The sequence below is a fragment of the Chelonia mydas genome, chromosome 3 (assembly GCF_015237465.2).
Source record: "Chelonia mydas isolate rCheMyd1 chromosome 3, rCheMyd1.pri.v2, whole genome shotgun sequence".
In the NCBI taxonomy this organism is placed as follows: Eukaryota; Metazoa; Chordata; order Testudines; family Cheloniidae; genus Chelonia; species Chelonia mydas.
In genome coordinates this window covers 194,126,353-194,138,601 of record NC_057851.1, presented here as the reverse complement: position 1 = coordinate 194,138,601, position 12,249 = coordinate 194,126,353, and the positions used below count along the sequence as shown (strand labels likewise).

The following is a 12,249-nucleotide window of genomic DNA, read 5'->3' as shown; positions in this document are numbered from 1 at the left end:
GTAATATTCAGTCAGCTGGTATCTTATAGCTAGAGCACAAGACTGGAAGTTAGAAGTTATACATTTTCTTCCCAGCTCTGCCACAGACTTCCTGTGGGAGCTTGGTGAAGTCACTTAATTTCTCTGTACCTCAGCTTCTCCTATCTGTAAAATGAGGATAATAATAATACCCGCCCACCACGCAAGAGTGCTGTGAGGCTAAGTTCAGAAATGTTTGCAACGCCTTGAGTTCCTCAGAGAAGGACATTACAGAAGCACAATGTTTTATTATTCTTCATTGTTCTTACATTCATCACGATTTGATTATTTTCTGCTTGGTTTCCTGCATTTTCAAGCATTCTTGTGTATCTCCGTAGTTCTTGCACTGTGTTGGAATGTGGCATATGGTATCTAGGTGAGGTGGTAAGTAAGCCTTCCCAGAGAATCACAAGGCCTCAGTACAAAACTGTTACTTCCCCATTCAGGGAGCTGTGTATTGCTGTTTCAACACCAACCCCTCGGGATATGTTAATGCCATGTTCATAAGATCTGTCAGTATCTTAATTTTCACTTACTGGCCAACCTTTACATTGTACATTGAAAAAGACATCCAGGATCTTTGCTGTGTTTTTTTTTTTCCCCTCACTCTTTTATGTTCCTTTTGGAAGTGTTACTGCAGGACTTTCAATGGCCCCAATACCTCCCCACTGGTTTTCACAAGCCACAATGGATAAGGGCTCATCGCACTGGGTGAAACTAGACCAAAATACCTGATATATTTGTCTCATCCGTTCTTGACACTGTTCCCACAGAAGCAGCCAAACTGGTGTAGATCCAGTTGGTCTGATCCTCAGCATGTTTGGAAAACTCCTCACAGCAAGAAACGCTCCGTTAATGAGTGGAAGCAATCTGGGTTCATCAGACTGCTTGCCACATGGAACATTTGTGCTAGCTGGGACTTTGTAGATGAAATTCTGGAAGTGGGGGGAAACGAGCCCTTGAGTTTTCTTTTAGCGTATAGCACAGCCTCAGTAGCGACATACAGAAACTCTTGGCTGCGGTTGACAGATATGGGATGAATTTTACAAAATCCCTAGTCTAGTCTCCTTTCTGTTGCTTCTTCGTGTGTCGCAGATATGGTAATCTGCATTGTACAGACGTGACCTGTAAGACTGACTGGACATAGGAGTTGAGGAAGAGGAGATCTATTGTCCACTGTGTGAATGGTTGAGAACAAAATGTTCTGGTTCCCTGCTAGACTACTAACAGAATGCTCAGTATATTCTCTCTGAGGATTTTGAAATCCCTAACGGGTCCATCACTCATTGACAGTACACGAGCTAAACAGGGCCTTTGCCCAGGTTCGATTCCCCAGTGAAAGATGAGATCCAGAAGGTGGCCTCTTTAGTTTGTCAAACTAACCTCTTCTCTTCCCTTCCTAAGGATAGCCCCATAGTTGCTGTGGAGGTCCTGAAATCAGTGAGATGTGTGAGTCACCCTGGACATTAATCTTGGTGACTCTAGCCTGAAACAAGAGCTTAAGCTGTAACTCCGCTGCCGAGCCAGTACACCACCAAAATTACTAAAATGATCTCAGTCCCAGGGCTTTCACAGATGCATATGTAACTGGTGCTTCCACAGTGTGGCTCTGTTCCCCTCTAGTGGCTGGACCACACAGAGGTTCATGAGTCTGCACAGCCGTTTGGCAAACAGTCTTTTAGCTCAGACAGTAGAAGCTTGTGCATTTAGTTCAGCAGGCCCAGGTTCAATCCTTATTGCCAGTGGCCCACCAAGGGACTCCACATTACACACTCAGGCCAGGCAGCCCTGCACGTGGGGATTCAGCAGTGAAGGACCAATGCAGCAGGTAGCAGCTCCTCTGCCGAGACTCCACCCTGGGCCTTAGGGGCAGCTACTGCTGGAGTTCTGGGACTGGGGGCTCCTCTCCTTGCGCTCTCAGTTGCTGCTGCTTCTGGGGAGAGGAGGCACTGACCACGTCTGGAAGCAGCAGCTCAGGATCAGGCCCCTTTCCACGCAGCTCTGTGTGTGCATGAGAAGAGAAGCAAAGGGGGCGTACTGGGGCTGTGAGTGTGCTGGTAGTGAGGCAGATGGGGAACGAATGAATTGGGTATGGGAATGCTTATGGATTTGTTGTGTGGGTTGTGGGTGGCAAGGCTGTGTTGGAGGGAAAATTGCTTAATTTGGGATGGATAGTGGTCCCACTTAGAAGTGTTGATTTAGATATTATCCACAAATTACTATGTCCTGGACTCTAACAAATCAGTCTTTGGCACTAGGCACCCCCTCGGGATAATACCAGATGCAAAAAACCACTCCGTCATCCTAGTTCCTTAGCCTGGTGTTCATGTTGGACCGAGTACCTCACTGGAGAAACTACATGGACACAGGAAAGGTGGAATCTCCTTGCTCGATTTGGGTAATACAGGTCTCATCTATAACTAAACCATGGATGATGTTGGACTGAATAGCATGAGCTGAAGGTTACAGCAGTTTTTAGTCACTCTCAATGACCCTAGTTTGCATCTCATCCTGTTAAATGTAAGGCCATGGCTAATTCAGAGCTAAGAGATCAAGCAGTCTGTGCACTCTGCCACTGCTGGCTTGTGTTTCATTGAGGAAACCAAGACAAAGCAAGGTCACTGAGTAGCTCTAAAGGGTTTGATGGAGTTATTCAGCAAACGTTGGAAGACAGGCTTCTGCAGTCAATGTTTCTTTCATTTTTTCCACTTAAAGGCATTCAGAAATGCTGGCTCTTTGTTTAACAGAGCTAGTTCAGTTATCTTTTTCCACATTCCATGTACTTAGTTGTGCATTCAGCTCTTCATCCTGTAGTTTCTGTGCCCACTGCTTCATTTTTTCCATTTAGTTTCATGGTCATTGCTTCTCTAAGGTTAGATACTAAGGGACAGATTCCTCTCCTGGTTACACTGATATAAATCCAGAATAACAGTTTGTGTCATTCAGGTTTTATGCCGGTGTCCTTGTTTACTTGAATTCAGAATTTGATTTTTTCAGTGGTCTTTGTCATTCTTTCAATACCTAGTGGCTTGGTGATGCTGAACACTAGGCAACAGATTTGACTGTCTTTGCAGAGTGTTTGCTGTTATTTCACCTTCATGTAACTGATTTAGAACAACTCAAATTGGTAGTTCCCTGATAGCGAGGAAAAAGGGTTGTTCCCAGATTCGTGTGGCCATTTTACGCCTGGTCTTCGCAAGGAAATTAGGGGGGTATAACTGTCACTCGGGATGTGAAAAATCCACACCCCAGAGTGATGCAGTTAAGTCGACCTAACCCCCTGGTGTAGATACCTCTAGGTCGACTGAAAAATGCTCCTGTTGACCTAGCTACTGCTTCTTGGGGAAGTGGATTCCCTATCCCGACAGGAGAACGCCTCCGGCCAGGGTAGGTAACATCTGCACTGAAACGAGCTACAGAGGCGCAGCTGTGCCAGTGCAGTGTTTTAAGTGTAGATTAGCCCTTAGGATACTATTTAGGTTGTGGGAAAGGTATAAACGCTTCCTTTTCCCCCTTTTACAGAGACAACACATTAGCTAGCCTGTTTTCCAATTAATCTGGGAATGGGTTGGTGACGGAAAAGCTATATATTGCCAGTTTAGCATTGTCACAGTCCTGTATATTCAGACTCTTTTTTCATTTGATGGTGTAATCTTAAAAATTAGTTCTTTGCAGAAGATTTCTGGCTCACAAGGTTTTGATCTTTGACCGCCTGACAAATAATGTGACATTTCATGCACAGGGTACAGACACCTTCGAGCATATGCCTGAACCTACTGGTAGCTCAGTTCTTCATCCAGTGCCATATAGCTCCAGTGCAGTTTGTACACAGTCCTCCTTTTTTTTGACTCTCCCGTCCCCAGGTAATTTGAGGCAAGCTAGTAGCCTTTGGGTAAAACAGACCAGCTGACCCATGTGTGGTACTACCTAGTCCCAAACTGAACACAAGGAGACAGATGCTCTGGTGTGGCAGAGCTGGTGGGAGTCTGGCCCAAAAGCTGGCGTAAGCAGCCCAGGGAGCATCACGCCAATGGAAGGGTGATTCTGTGCTGGCGTAGGAGCTCTTATGCTACTCCTTTGCCCTGTACCAGCATAGCATGGTGTGGCTGGGATTCCCCTATGATTTACCAGTTATTGCCTTTGATGAATCCCATGCACTCCTACAGACTAGGGACCGAATGGCTAGGCAGCAGTTCTGCAGAAAAGGACCTTGGGGTTACAGTGGACGAGAAGCTGGATATGAGCCAACAGTGTGCCCTTGTTGCCAAGAAGGCTAACGGTATTTTGGGCTGTATAAGTAGGAGCACTGCCAGCAAATCAAGGGACGTGATCGTTCCCCTCTATTCAACATTGGTGAAGCCTCATCTGGAGTACGGTGTCCAGTTTTGGGACCCACACTACAAGAAGGATGTGGGGAAAATTGGAAAGCATCCAGCGGAGGGCAACAAAAATTATTAGGGGACTGGAACATCTGACTTATGAGGAGAGGCTGAGGGAACTGGGATTGTTTAGTCTGCGGAAGAGAGGAATGAGGGGGGATTTGATAGCTGCTTTCAACTACCTGAAAGGAGATTCCAAAGAGGATGGAGCTCGGCTGTTCTCAGTGGTAGCAGATGACAGAACAAGGAGTAATGGTCTCAAGTTGCAGTGGGGGAGGTTTAGGTTGGATATTAGGAAAAACTTTTTCACTAGGAGGGTGGTGAAGCACTGGAATGCGTTACCTAGGGAGCTGGTGGAATCTCCTTCCTTTTGAGGTTTTTAAGGTCAGGCTTGACAAAGCCCTGGCTGGGATGATTTAGTTGAGGATTGGTTCTGCTTTGAGCAGGGGGTTGGACTAGATGACCTCCTGAGGTCCCTTCCAACCCTGATATTCTATGATTTCATCCACTTATGTTGGCATAAAATAGAGCAGCCCCAAGCTTGGTTCACCTGTTGGGGAAGGGCTGTTTGGGAATTCTTCCTAAGCAGGACTTAATCGTTTCACCAAGAAAGTGCTGGATAGGTGATTCATGGCTTGGGTTTTCCCAGTGGTGGTGCCCCAGGGCAGTTGGTCCTGATGAATACAAGAGAAAGCTAAGGACAAGGGTTTGGTTCTTTAATATAGTTGCCTGAAAATCCAAGTTGATAGGTATGTATCTTTATTTCTTAACCATGTGTTCGCATTGACAGCATTGTACACAATACTTCTACTGACATCTGGTGGCATGTTGTAGCAGAAAACCTGTTGTTTTTTTTAAGACTGTACATTTGTATGACTTGCATTTTGTTTAGTTTAGCTGCCTTGTAGTTATTTTTGCACACTCTGGCTTTTGAAATTTAACTTCTTATTGAAAGCCAAGAGAGTCAAGAGCTTTTCAAGAATGTCAGACAAATCTAGCTCCGTCTGGGGCAGATAATGGTACCGCAGTGTTCTTGCAGCAGCAGCATATCATTTCCATTAGGATGTTTTTAAAAACATTTTAAAAAAAGGAAAGACCAGGTAAAAGAGTGCTTAAATACCACAGTGAGAGAGAACTGAGCAATCTCTGATAGACTACAGTACAGGCGTACTTAGTAAAACTTTGAGAGATGGTTTTCCTTAGGGGTCTTATTCACACAGCGGAAAGAAGGTGAGAGAACCACATATGAAGTCTTTTCAGCAAAGCTTTGGCATTTGTTTTTGAGAACACAACATGATGCCTTTAAACAGAGTCAGGGCTCTGTTTTCATGCTTTATGAAATTACTCAACTACTGTGTAATTTCAGTGTGCGTTTAAAGCAGCTATTTGTGTTTAAAGACGGGCATTTTTAGTTTATTTTAGCCACCTAAGGCTACAGGTCAGACTTATTGTATATAGTTTGCTCAAGCCTTCAATATTGCCTCATATAAATTTTAGAGATACGTACAACACTCATTCATGAAAAGAAAAATACACTCATCTACTTCTATTTATAAAGTGTTTCTAGAATAGATTTTGGCATACACGTGGTCGGTTCAAGCTCCATGTACAGAATTTGGCCTTTAATGAGAGGCTTTCTACTCATTAGGCTGATAGGGAACAGTGGAGCAAACCCCATTTCAGTTACACTGATGCAAATAGTCTATGCCAGTGGTTCTCAATCCACAGGCTGCTTGCAGCCCAATCAGCACACAGCTACGGCCCGTGTGACATCGTCAGGGCCATACAGGTAGTGTGTGTGTATGTGTGTATATATATATATATATATATATATAGTGTGGAAGCGACCCACATAACACATGGAGAGCAGCAAATGCAGCCCACAATAATAAATAGGTTGAGAACCACTGGTTTATGCAATAGTCCCAGCATTATACGGGCATAACTGAGATAGAACTTGGCCTGTCATGTCATTAGATTTCTGCTGTTTTGGGGGTTGATCTTATTGTCCTTGCTCACCCAAAGCTTCCATTGCCAACTCCCATTGGTTTTAATTTTAGGCCCTAATCCTCAAACGTTTTCAGTACAAATCAACAAAGTCAAGATGTGAACTACAGTTGAAAAATAGATCCTTATAAAGAAATTATGTAAGGACTGCAGTACTGCTGTTTGCTGAAAGATAGCCTCATGGTCAGTGGAATGTTTTACTTTTTAAGGATGAAAACTGGAAAGAAAGCATGATGGAATATGTAACAGGCAGCTAGATTTGGTTCGTCACATAACACACGTGCTGTGCCTCCTTGTAGTCTGCTATAGATTATTAATATTTTGCTTCATTTCTGTTCTAAAATAGAACCCAGTTAAATATGTCATCACATATTGTATAATGTTGCTTAGGAATAGCTAATATTGCCAACAGCAGCTGAAAGAGATTTATATTTATACAGTCTATAAATAGAGAGCTTAATAAAACCATCAGTGGGCAGCTTTCCTTTGCTGGCAATAAGCTGTTTTAATGGCACTACAGATGCAGCATTTATGTAGCTGGGGAAAAAATGGGAACCAGCATGACTTTGTTTATCGAAGAATAAAATATTAGCGTGTAATATGCAGTTTGGATGCTGGCTCTCCCTTCCAAGGTGGGGTTGGGAGAGAGTTTTATACGTCAGGTTCTCTACATTTTGTATAGTTGCGTGAAAAGGAGAAAAGCTTTTCCTTTGAGACAGGCATGCCCAGTGATTAGGTTGGCCTGCTTTCCCCCTTTTTGTTTTCCATAGCTGAGTGCCTGTGTGTTTTCTTGTCTTTCAGCAATGGGGAGAAGGACTTGGATCCATCATACATAACTTTAGAGCGAACAACGTCAGTCCAATGACATGCCTCAAGAAACAGTAAGGCTTTTCCCTCCCTGTTTTTCCTCCTGTGTATCTTTTTTTGGACACATATTTTCCTATATGAACTGTCTTGGTTGTCCTTTCTTTTCTTGGCTCAACCAATGCAATTGTCAAAACAGTCTACAGGAAAAATTCCCTCAGACTTCAACCTCCCACGCGATACACGGTGTTAACCGCATTTAGGGTTCGTGTTTCATTGTAAACATCCAAGTTTCCAAGTCCCTAGCTTGGTGTCTGCCTGAGAGAGTGTAAGAAAGTTTACAAGCATACATTTAATCTACTGAGACGTGTGATTTTAATTATTGTCTTGTCTGTTCTTCCCTTGATACATACACGTCACCCCCATGAGCGATACTGGTTTTGGAAGTATGTAGCAAGGGAGAGGTTGTCTGTCAAGGGAGGTACTGATTTTCTAATTATTCTGGGATGAATTTTGCCTCTGGAGCACAGCTCTGCATTGTAGCCATGCCCTGCTCCACAGGGAGCGCTAAGGAAGCAGACGGAACGCCTCCTGGGGCTTCCCAGCACACCCTCGGCTTTCTCTTCCCTCTGTCGGGTTCAGCATACTTCCTGTCCCTTTTTCAGGCCACTGTGCGGGGTAGTGATGCTGTGGTACTTGTCTCCTGCCTGCCCGGCCTACTTTCTCTAGGGTGCTATGAATTCCCAGGAAGCAGTCCCTGCACTACCCCGAAGGCAGGAACTGCAGTTCTGTCTGGGCACTGTGGCAGGAAGTGGGCTCTGTACTGCTTCCCTTACAATCCATGCCCGCCTAAGGGTCAGGCTGACTCTGGCCGGCTGATGGGATGTGACTTATTGTCTTTTTGAGTTTCAAAAAGATCATTAATGAGTCGAAGATTAGAATGGCTGTTGTTTTTTGTGGTCATTTCACAAAGATGGCAGGCACCATTAACCTGAATAGAAATATCTAGAACCCTGTTTTTACTAAAATAAATAAATACGATATTAATTTTTAACATTTCTTTCTACATTTCAGCTGGATGAAGCTGGCGTTTCTGACAAACACAAATGGCAAAATTCCCGTTAGGAGGTAAGACCAATTGGAGGAGCTTAGCAACCTAGCCACATATGTTTTGTGTAATGTATATCAGATCATATTTTATGATATTAATATGCTTGCTGATTATATTTGGATAATATTAATTTTATAGTTGTAATATATTTATAAACAACAGGATGGGAACTAAGACATTGTCATTTTTGCTCTATTCCTTCTTTTTAAGCAGGAAAAACTCCTAAAGAAATCAGTGATTTTTTTTCTTATTAAGAGCCCTATCCTGTGAAGTGTTAAGAGCTTTCAACTCTCAGGAAATCTACTTGGAGCAAAGGGCATCTAGCAGCTTATAGGCACTAACCCTGAGTGTTCAGGGATGAGTTTTTCAGTAGTTAGAAGGCAGGTTGTAAAGGCTTTGTCAATAGCAGCATACAAATGTTTCAGACCATTGCAAATATAGAATAGCAGGTACATTGGGAAATGCAATTCATTGCAAAACTAAAAGAGGCAGCTTTGCCAGAATTATTCTTGTGTTCACAGGAACTTCTGGAACAATATTTATGCCATGCAGTATACAACCCACAGCAGGTCTTGGCTTACTTATTGCCAAAGATTAAAAAGGCAACTATGGAACAAAACAATATATTTCTCTGTAAGCAGTTGTTAGAGCAGTCTGGCTGAGACATCTGATGTCGCTCTTCCTTATAGTCTAGTTTTACTGCATTTCTCTTACACATACCTGCTCAAAATCCTATCAAACAATTTGCCTTCTCTCCTTCCCGCACAGAAAAATGTGAAAGTCACCACTCTTGCTAATACTGGGCCATATTGCCCACATCCACAGCATTACCTGGAAGGGGGGCAAGAGGAGCCGGAAAACATGGTGAGGCTCCCCTCGTGGAGTTGCTTGCCAGGCATCTTTTCAAGAGAGTGGGGATTGGATCCTTGTGGAGCTGAGAAGCAGCAAAACCCCCAGAACCATAGAGCCTGCTTCATTGCCCCCGTCTCTCCTTTGGCAGCATGACTCCAACCATAACCGCAGCCAAGGAGGGCACCTTGAAGGAGTGAATGCTGCTTTGGTTTATTAATATATCAACTTTCAAATGGCCAGTCACCTGCTGGTTCCTTGGTCTTGCACCAAACCTCCTTTGGGCACCTTCTAAATAGCGCCCCCGTGGATGGGGTATCTGCAGAATAATGGGGATGGGGGAACGATGCTGAAGAGGCTTAATCCATCCCCTTCTGCACGCAGATCCACTGGAGACAGCACAGTCCAGTCACTCTAATGACTTAAATCTTCCTGTCAGATCCATGGATCTCAAATAGGTGGTTTAAATGAAATAACGGTCCTGTTCAGTACATATAAATGTCTCTGCTTAAAAGCTGTTCAATTTTAAGTCCTTTGTTACCCTAGAACTGGAATTAATTTGCAAACTGGACCCCATCAAATTAGGCCCGAGTAAAGACTGGGAGTGGATGAGTCACTACAAGAACTAAAAACTAATTTCCCCCTATTGGTACTCACACCTTCTTGTCAACTGTTTGAAATGAGCCACCCTGATTACTACTACAGAGAGTGATTTTTCATCTTGTTGATAATAACCCACTTGAATTGAATTGTCTCGACCCCCCCTTTAGTAAGGCAACTCCCATCTTTTCATGTACTGTTATATATATCTTCCTACTGTATTTTCCACTCCATGTATCTGATGAAGTGGGTTTTAGCCCGCAAAAGCTTATGCCCAACTAAATTTGTTAGTCTCTAAGGTGCCACTAGTACTCCTTGTTGTTTTTATTTTTGCTGATACAGACTTAACACTGCTACCACTCTGAAATAGATTTACACAATTTCCATGTCGAGGCAACCAGGCCTCCAAAAGGGCTCAGTTTCAAAGTGTTTTTAGCACAATATGCTAGTGAATTGAAGTCTAGGATCCTGATGTTTGTTCAAACAAAGGCCAGTTCAGGCATAAAAAGAAATCAGTCCAGTCTTTTGATGGAATAATTAATGTGCCGCACTCAATTTATTGTAGACTGCTACACAGATATGAAGACACAGTGCATGGATTTCACACGTACGGTACTGCTAATGTAGTGGTCCCAAAGCAGGCATTAGCACTCAAGGATACTATGTGGATTTCAGCCAGCAGTGCTCCCTTGAAGGGATTTTAGTTTCCATAAATCCACCAAATCATTTGGCACTTCTGACCGAGCTAATCCTGTTTCATGCTATAAAGAAGGAAACTCCGTGTTGCTCAGATTCTCAGCCATCAAAGCTAAGGAGGATAGCGCTGCACCTCTCAGAAAAATATATATGGTAGTTAATTTAGTGTCATCCTGTGAAATGCCAGACTTCTTGGATTAACAGAACATGTGGTTTCATTGAACTGTCTTTGAACACTGTAACTTTGAATCCAGTGGCTTCAACAGGAACTGCAGGTGCTCAACACCTCTGAAAATCAGGCCACTCATCTAGGTGCCTCTGATAGGGTGTGGCAGCCCTTTTTCCGGGCTCATTAGAGAAGCCTCTGGTGCAAGCACTCTCTCTTTTCCATGCCTTCCTTAGGAGAATATGGGAGGCGGACACTGAGCGAAAGGAAGGGGTGTCGGGGAAGCAGTTTAAGATTAAAGGAAAGGAAAACCCAGGCTGTTGACCCTGTCCTGCACCTGAGACCAGAGCTCTGAAGTGTAGGGTCCATGGGTGTTCCCTTTCTCCCTCGGCACTGAGGTCCCAATGGGGATTATAGCCCCTGAGACCTGTTGGGTTCCAGTAAGGCCTACTGGGCGTAGAGCTAGATATTGGTCTGTCAGGTGTCATGCATTGAGCAGCCTCATCACACATTCCTACAGCCCTGCTGGAGGGGCTGAGCAGGGTTTTCCCTCAGGCCTGGGGGCTGCTATGATGTGACGTCGCAGCAGTGAGGATAGGGAGGAGACTCTCTCTTCTCTGTCTCAGTGCTCCCTCAGCTGGCCCTCAGACAGCCTGGAGAAGGAGGAGGCCATCTACTGCACAAGGGACATGTTGGCATGGAGCAGATCAGAAGGGGAGTGGGGACAGGCACAGGGGCACAAAGTGGGGGCCAGGGTTGAGGGGAATAGGACATAGATGGGGACAGGAGGTGAAAGGAGGCAAGCCAGGGAGGTAATGGGTCCAGGGCTCACCCTGCCCCTAACAACTATCAGACTCCAGACCTTTCTCTTCCCCCAGAAGCCCCCCTCACGTCTCCAGGCTTTGCCCCATCCCAGCATCTCCCCAGTAATCCAGGCTCTCCTCATCCCTGATAACTCCTCCCCCCCCCCCCCCCCCCCCCCCCCCCCCCCCCCCGTCTTCCTCAGTCACTCCCATTCCTTCTGCTTTTCCTAAACAACCTCTTAGACTCTATCCTGCATAGGCTACACTCTGCTTTCCTCCTATATCTTTATACTGGCTGACTTCTCCAGGCTACCCAGCCAGCCCTGCCTCCTCCATCCCACATCTGTGGGTGAGAGGGATCAGCTTCCATTTTCTCCCACACCTGTCCGACTGCTCACGGTCACCCAGAAGAGGAAATACGCGAGCTAGAGTTGCACAAGACCTGGCAGCTATGGGGATACATATGGGATTTTCATTCCCTCAGGAAGACAAGTTTCCACGTCAGAGCTGGTGGGGACTAGGAACATGAGACAGGAAAATAAACTCTGTCAGTTTGATTTCATTTTGACATTGAAACCTAAAGAAAGCCTGAGGGAAAAGTCTTCTCTGGGAAATGAGAAATCTATGTTTCTTTGAACTTTAACATAGACCCCACTACAACCAGCAAAAGGCCTAGGCGAATGCCAAGCCTTGGGAAAGTGGAACTCTGTAGGCCTGATTCTTCCTAGGTCTGCACCTTGTGCAGTCATTGACAACAGTGCAAAGTGGTATAAATGCTACCAATTCGTAACAGTTTGCCCCGACTTTCCCTTGGTG

At 44.7% G+C, this 12,249-nt stretch overlaps 1 protein-coding gene across 12 annotated transcripts in view; it reads left to right on the top strand.

Moving 5' to 3' along the window:
- Nucleotides 1–12,249, top strand: part of PLCB4 (phospholipase C beta 4) — a 323,966-nt gene that overhangs the window by 208,344 nt on the left and 103,373 nt on the right. For all 12 annotated transcript variants that reach the window (XM_043544061.1, XM_043544062.1, XM_043544054.1 and 9 more), the window contains 2 exons: nt 7,206–7,285; nt 8,283–8,336. In XM_043544061.1, the coding sequence (XP_043399996.1) occupies nt 7,206–7,285; nt 8,283–8,336 (134 nt within the window). The remainder of the gene's footprint in view (nt 1–7,205; nt 7,286–8,282; nt 8,337–12,249) is intronic.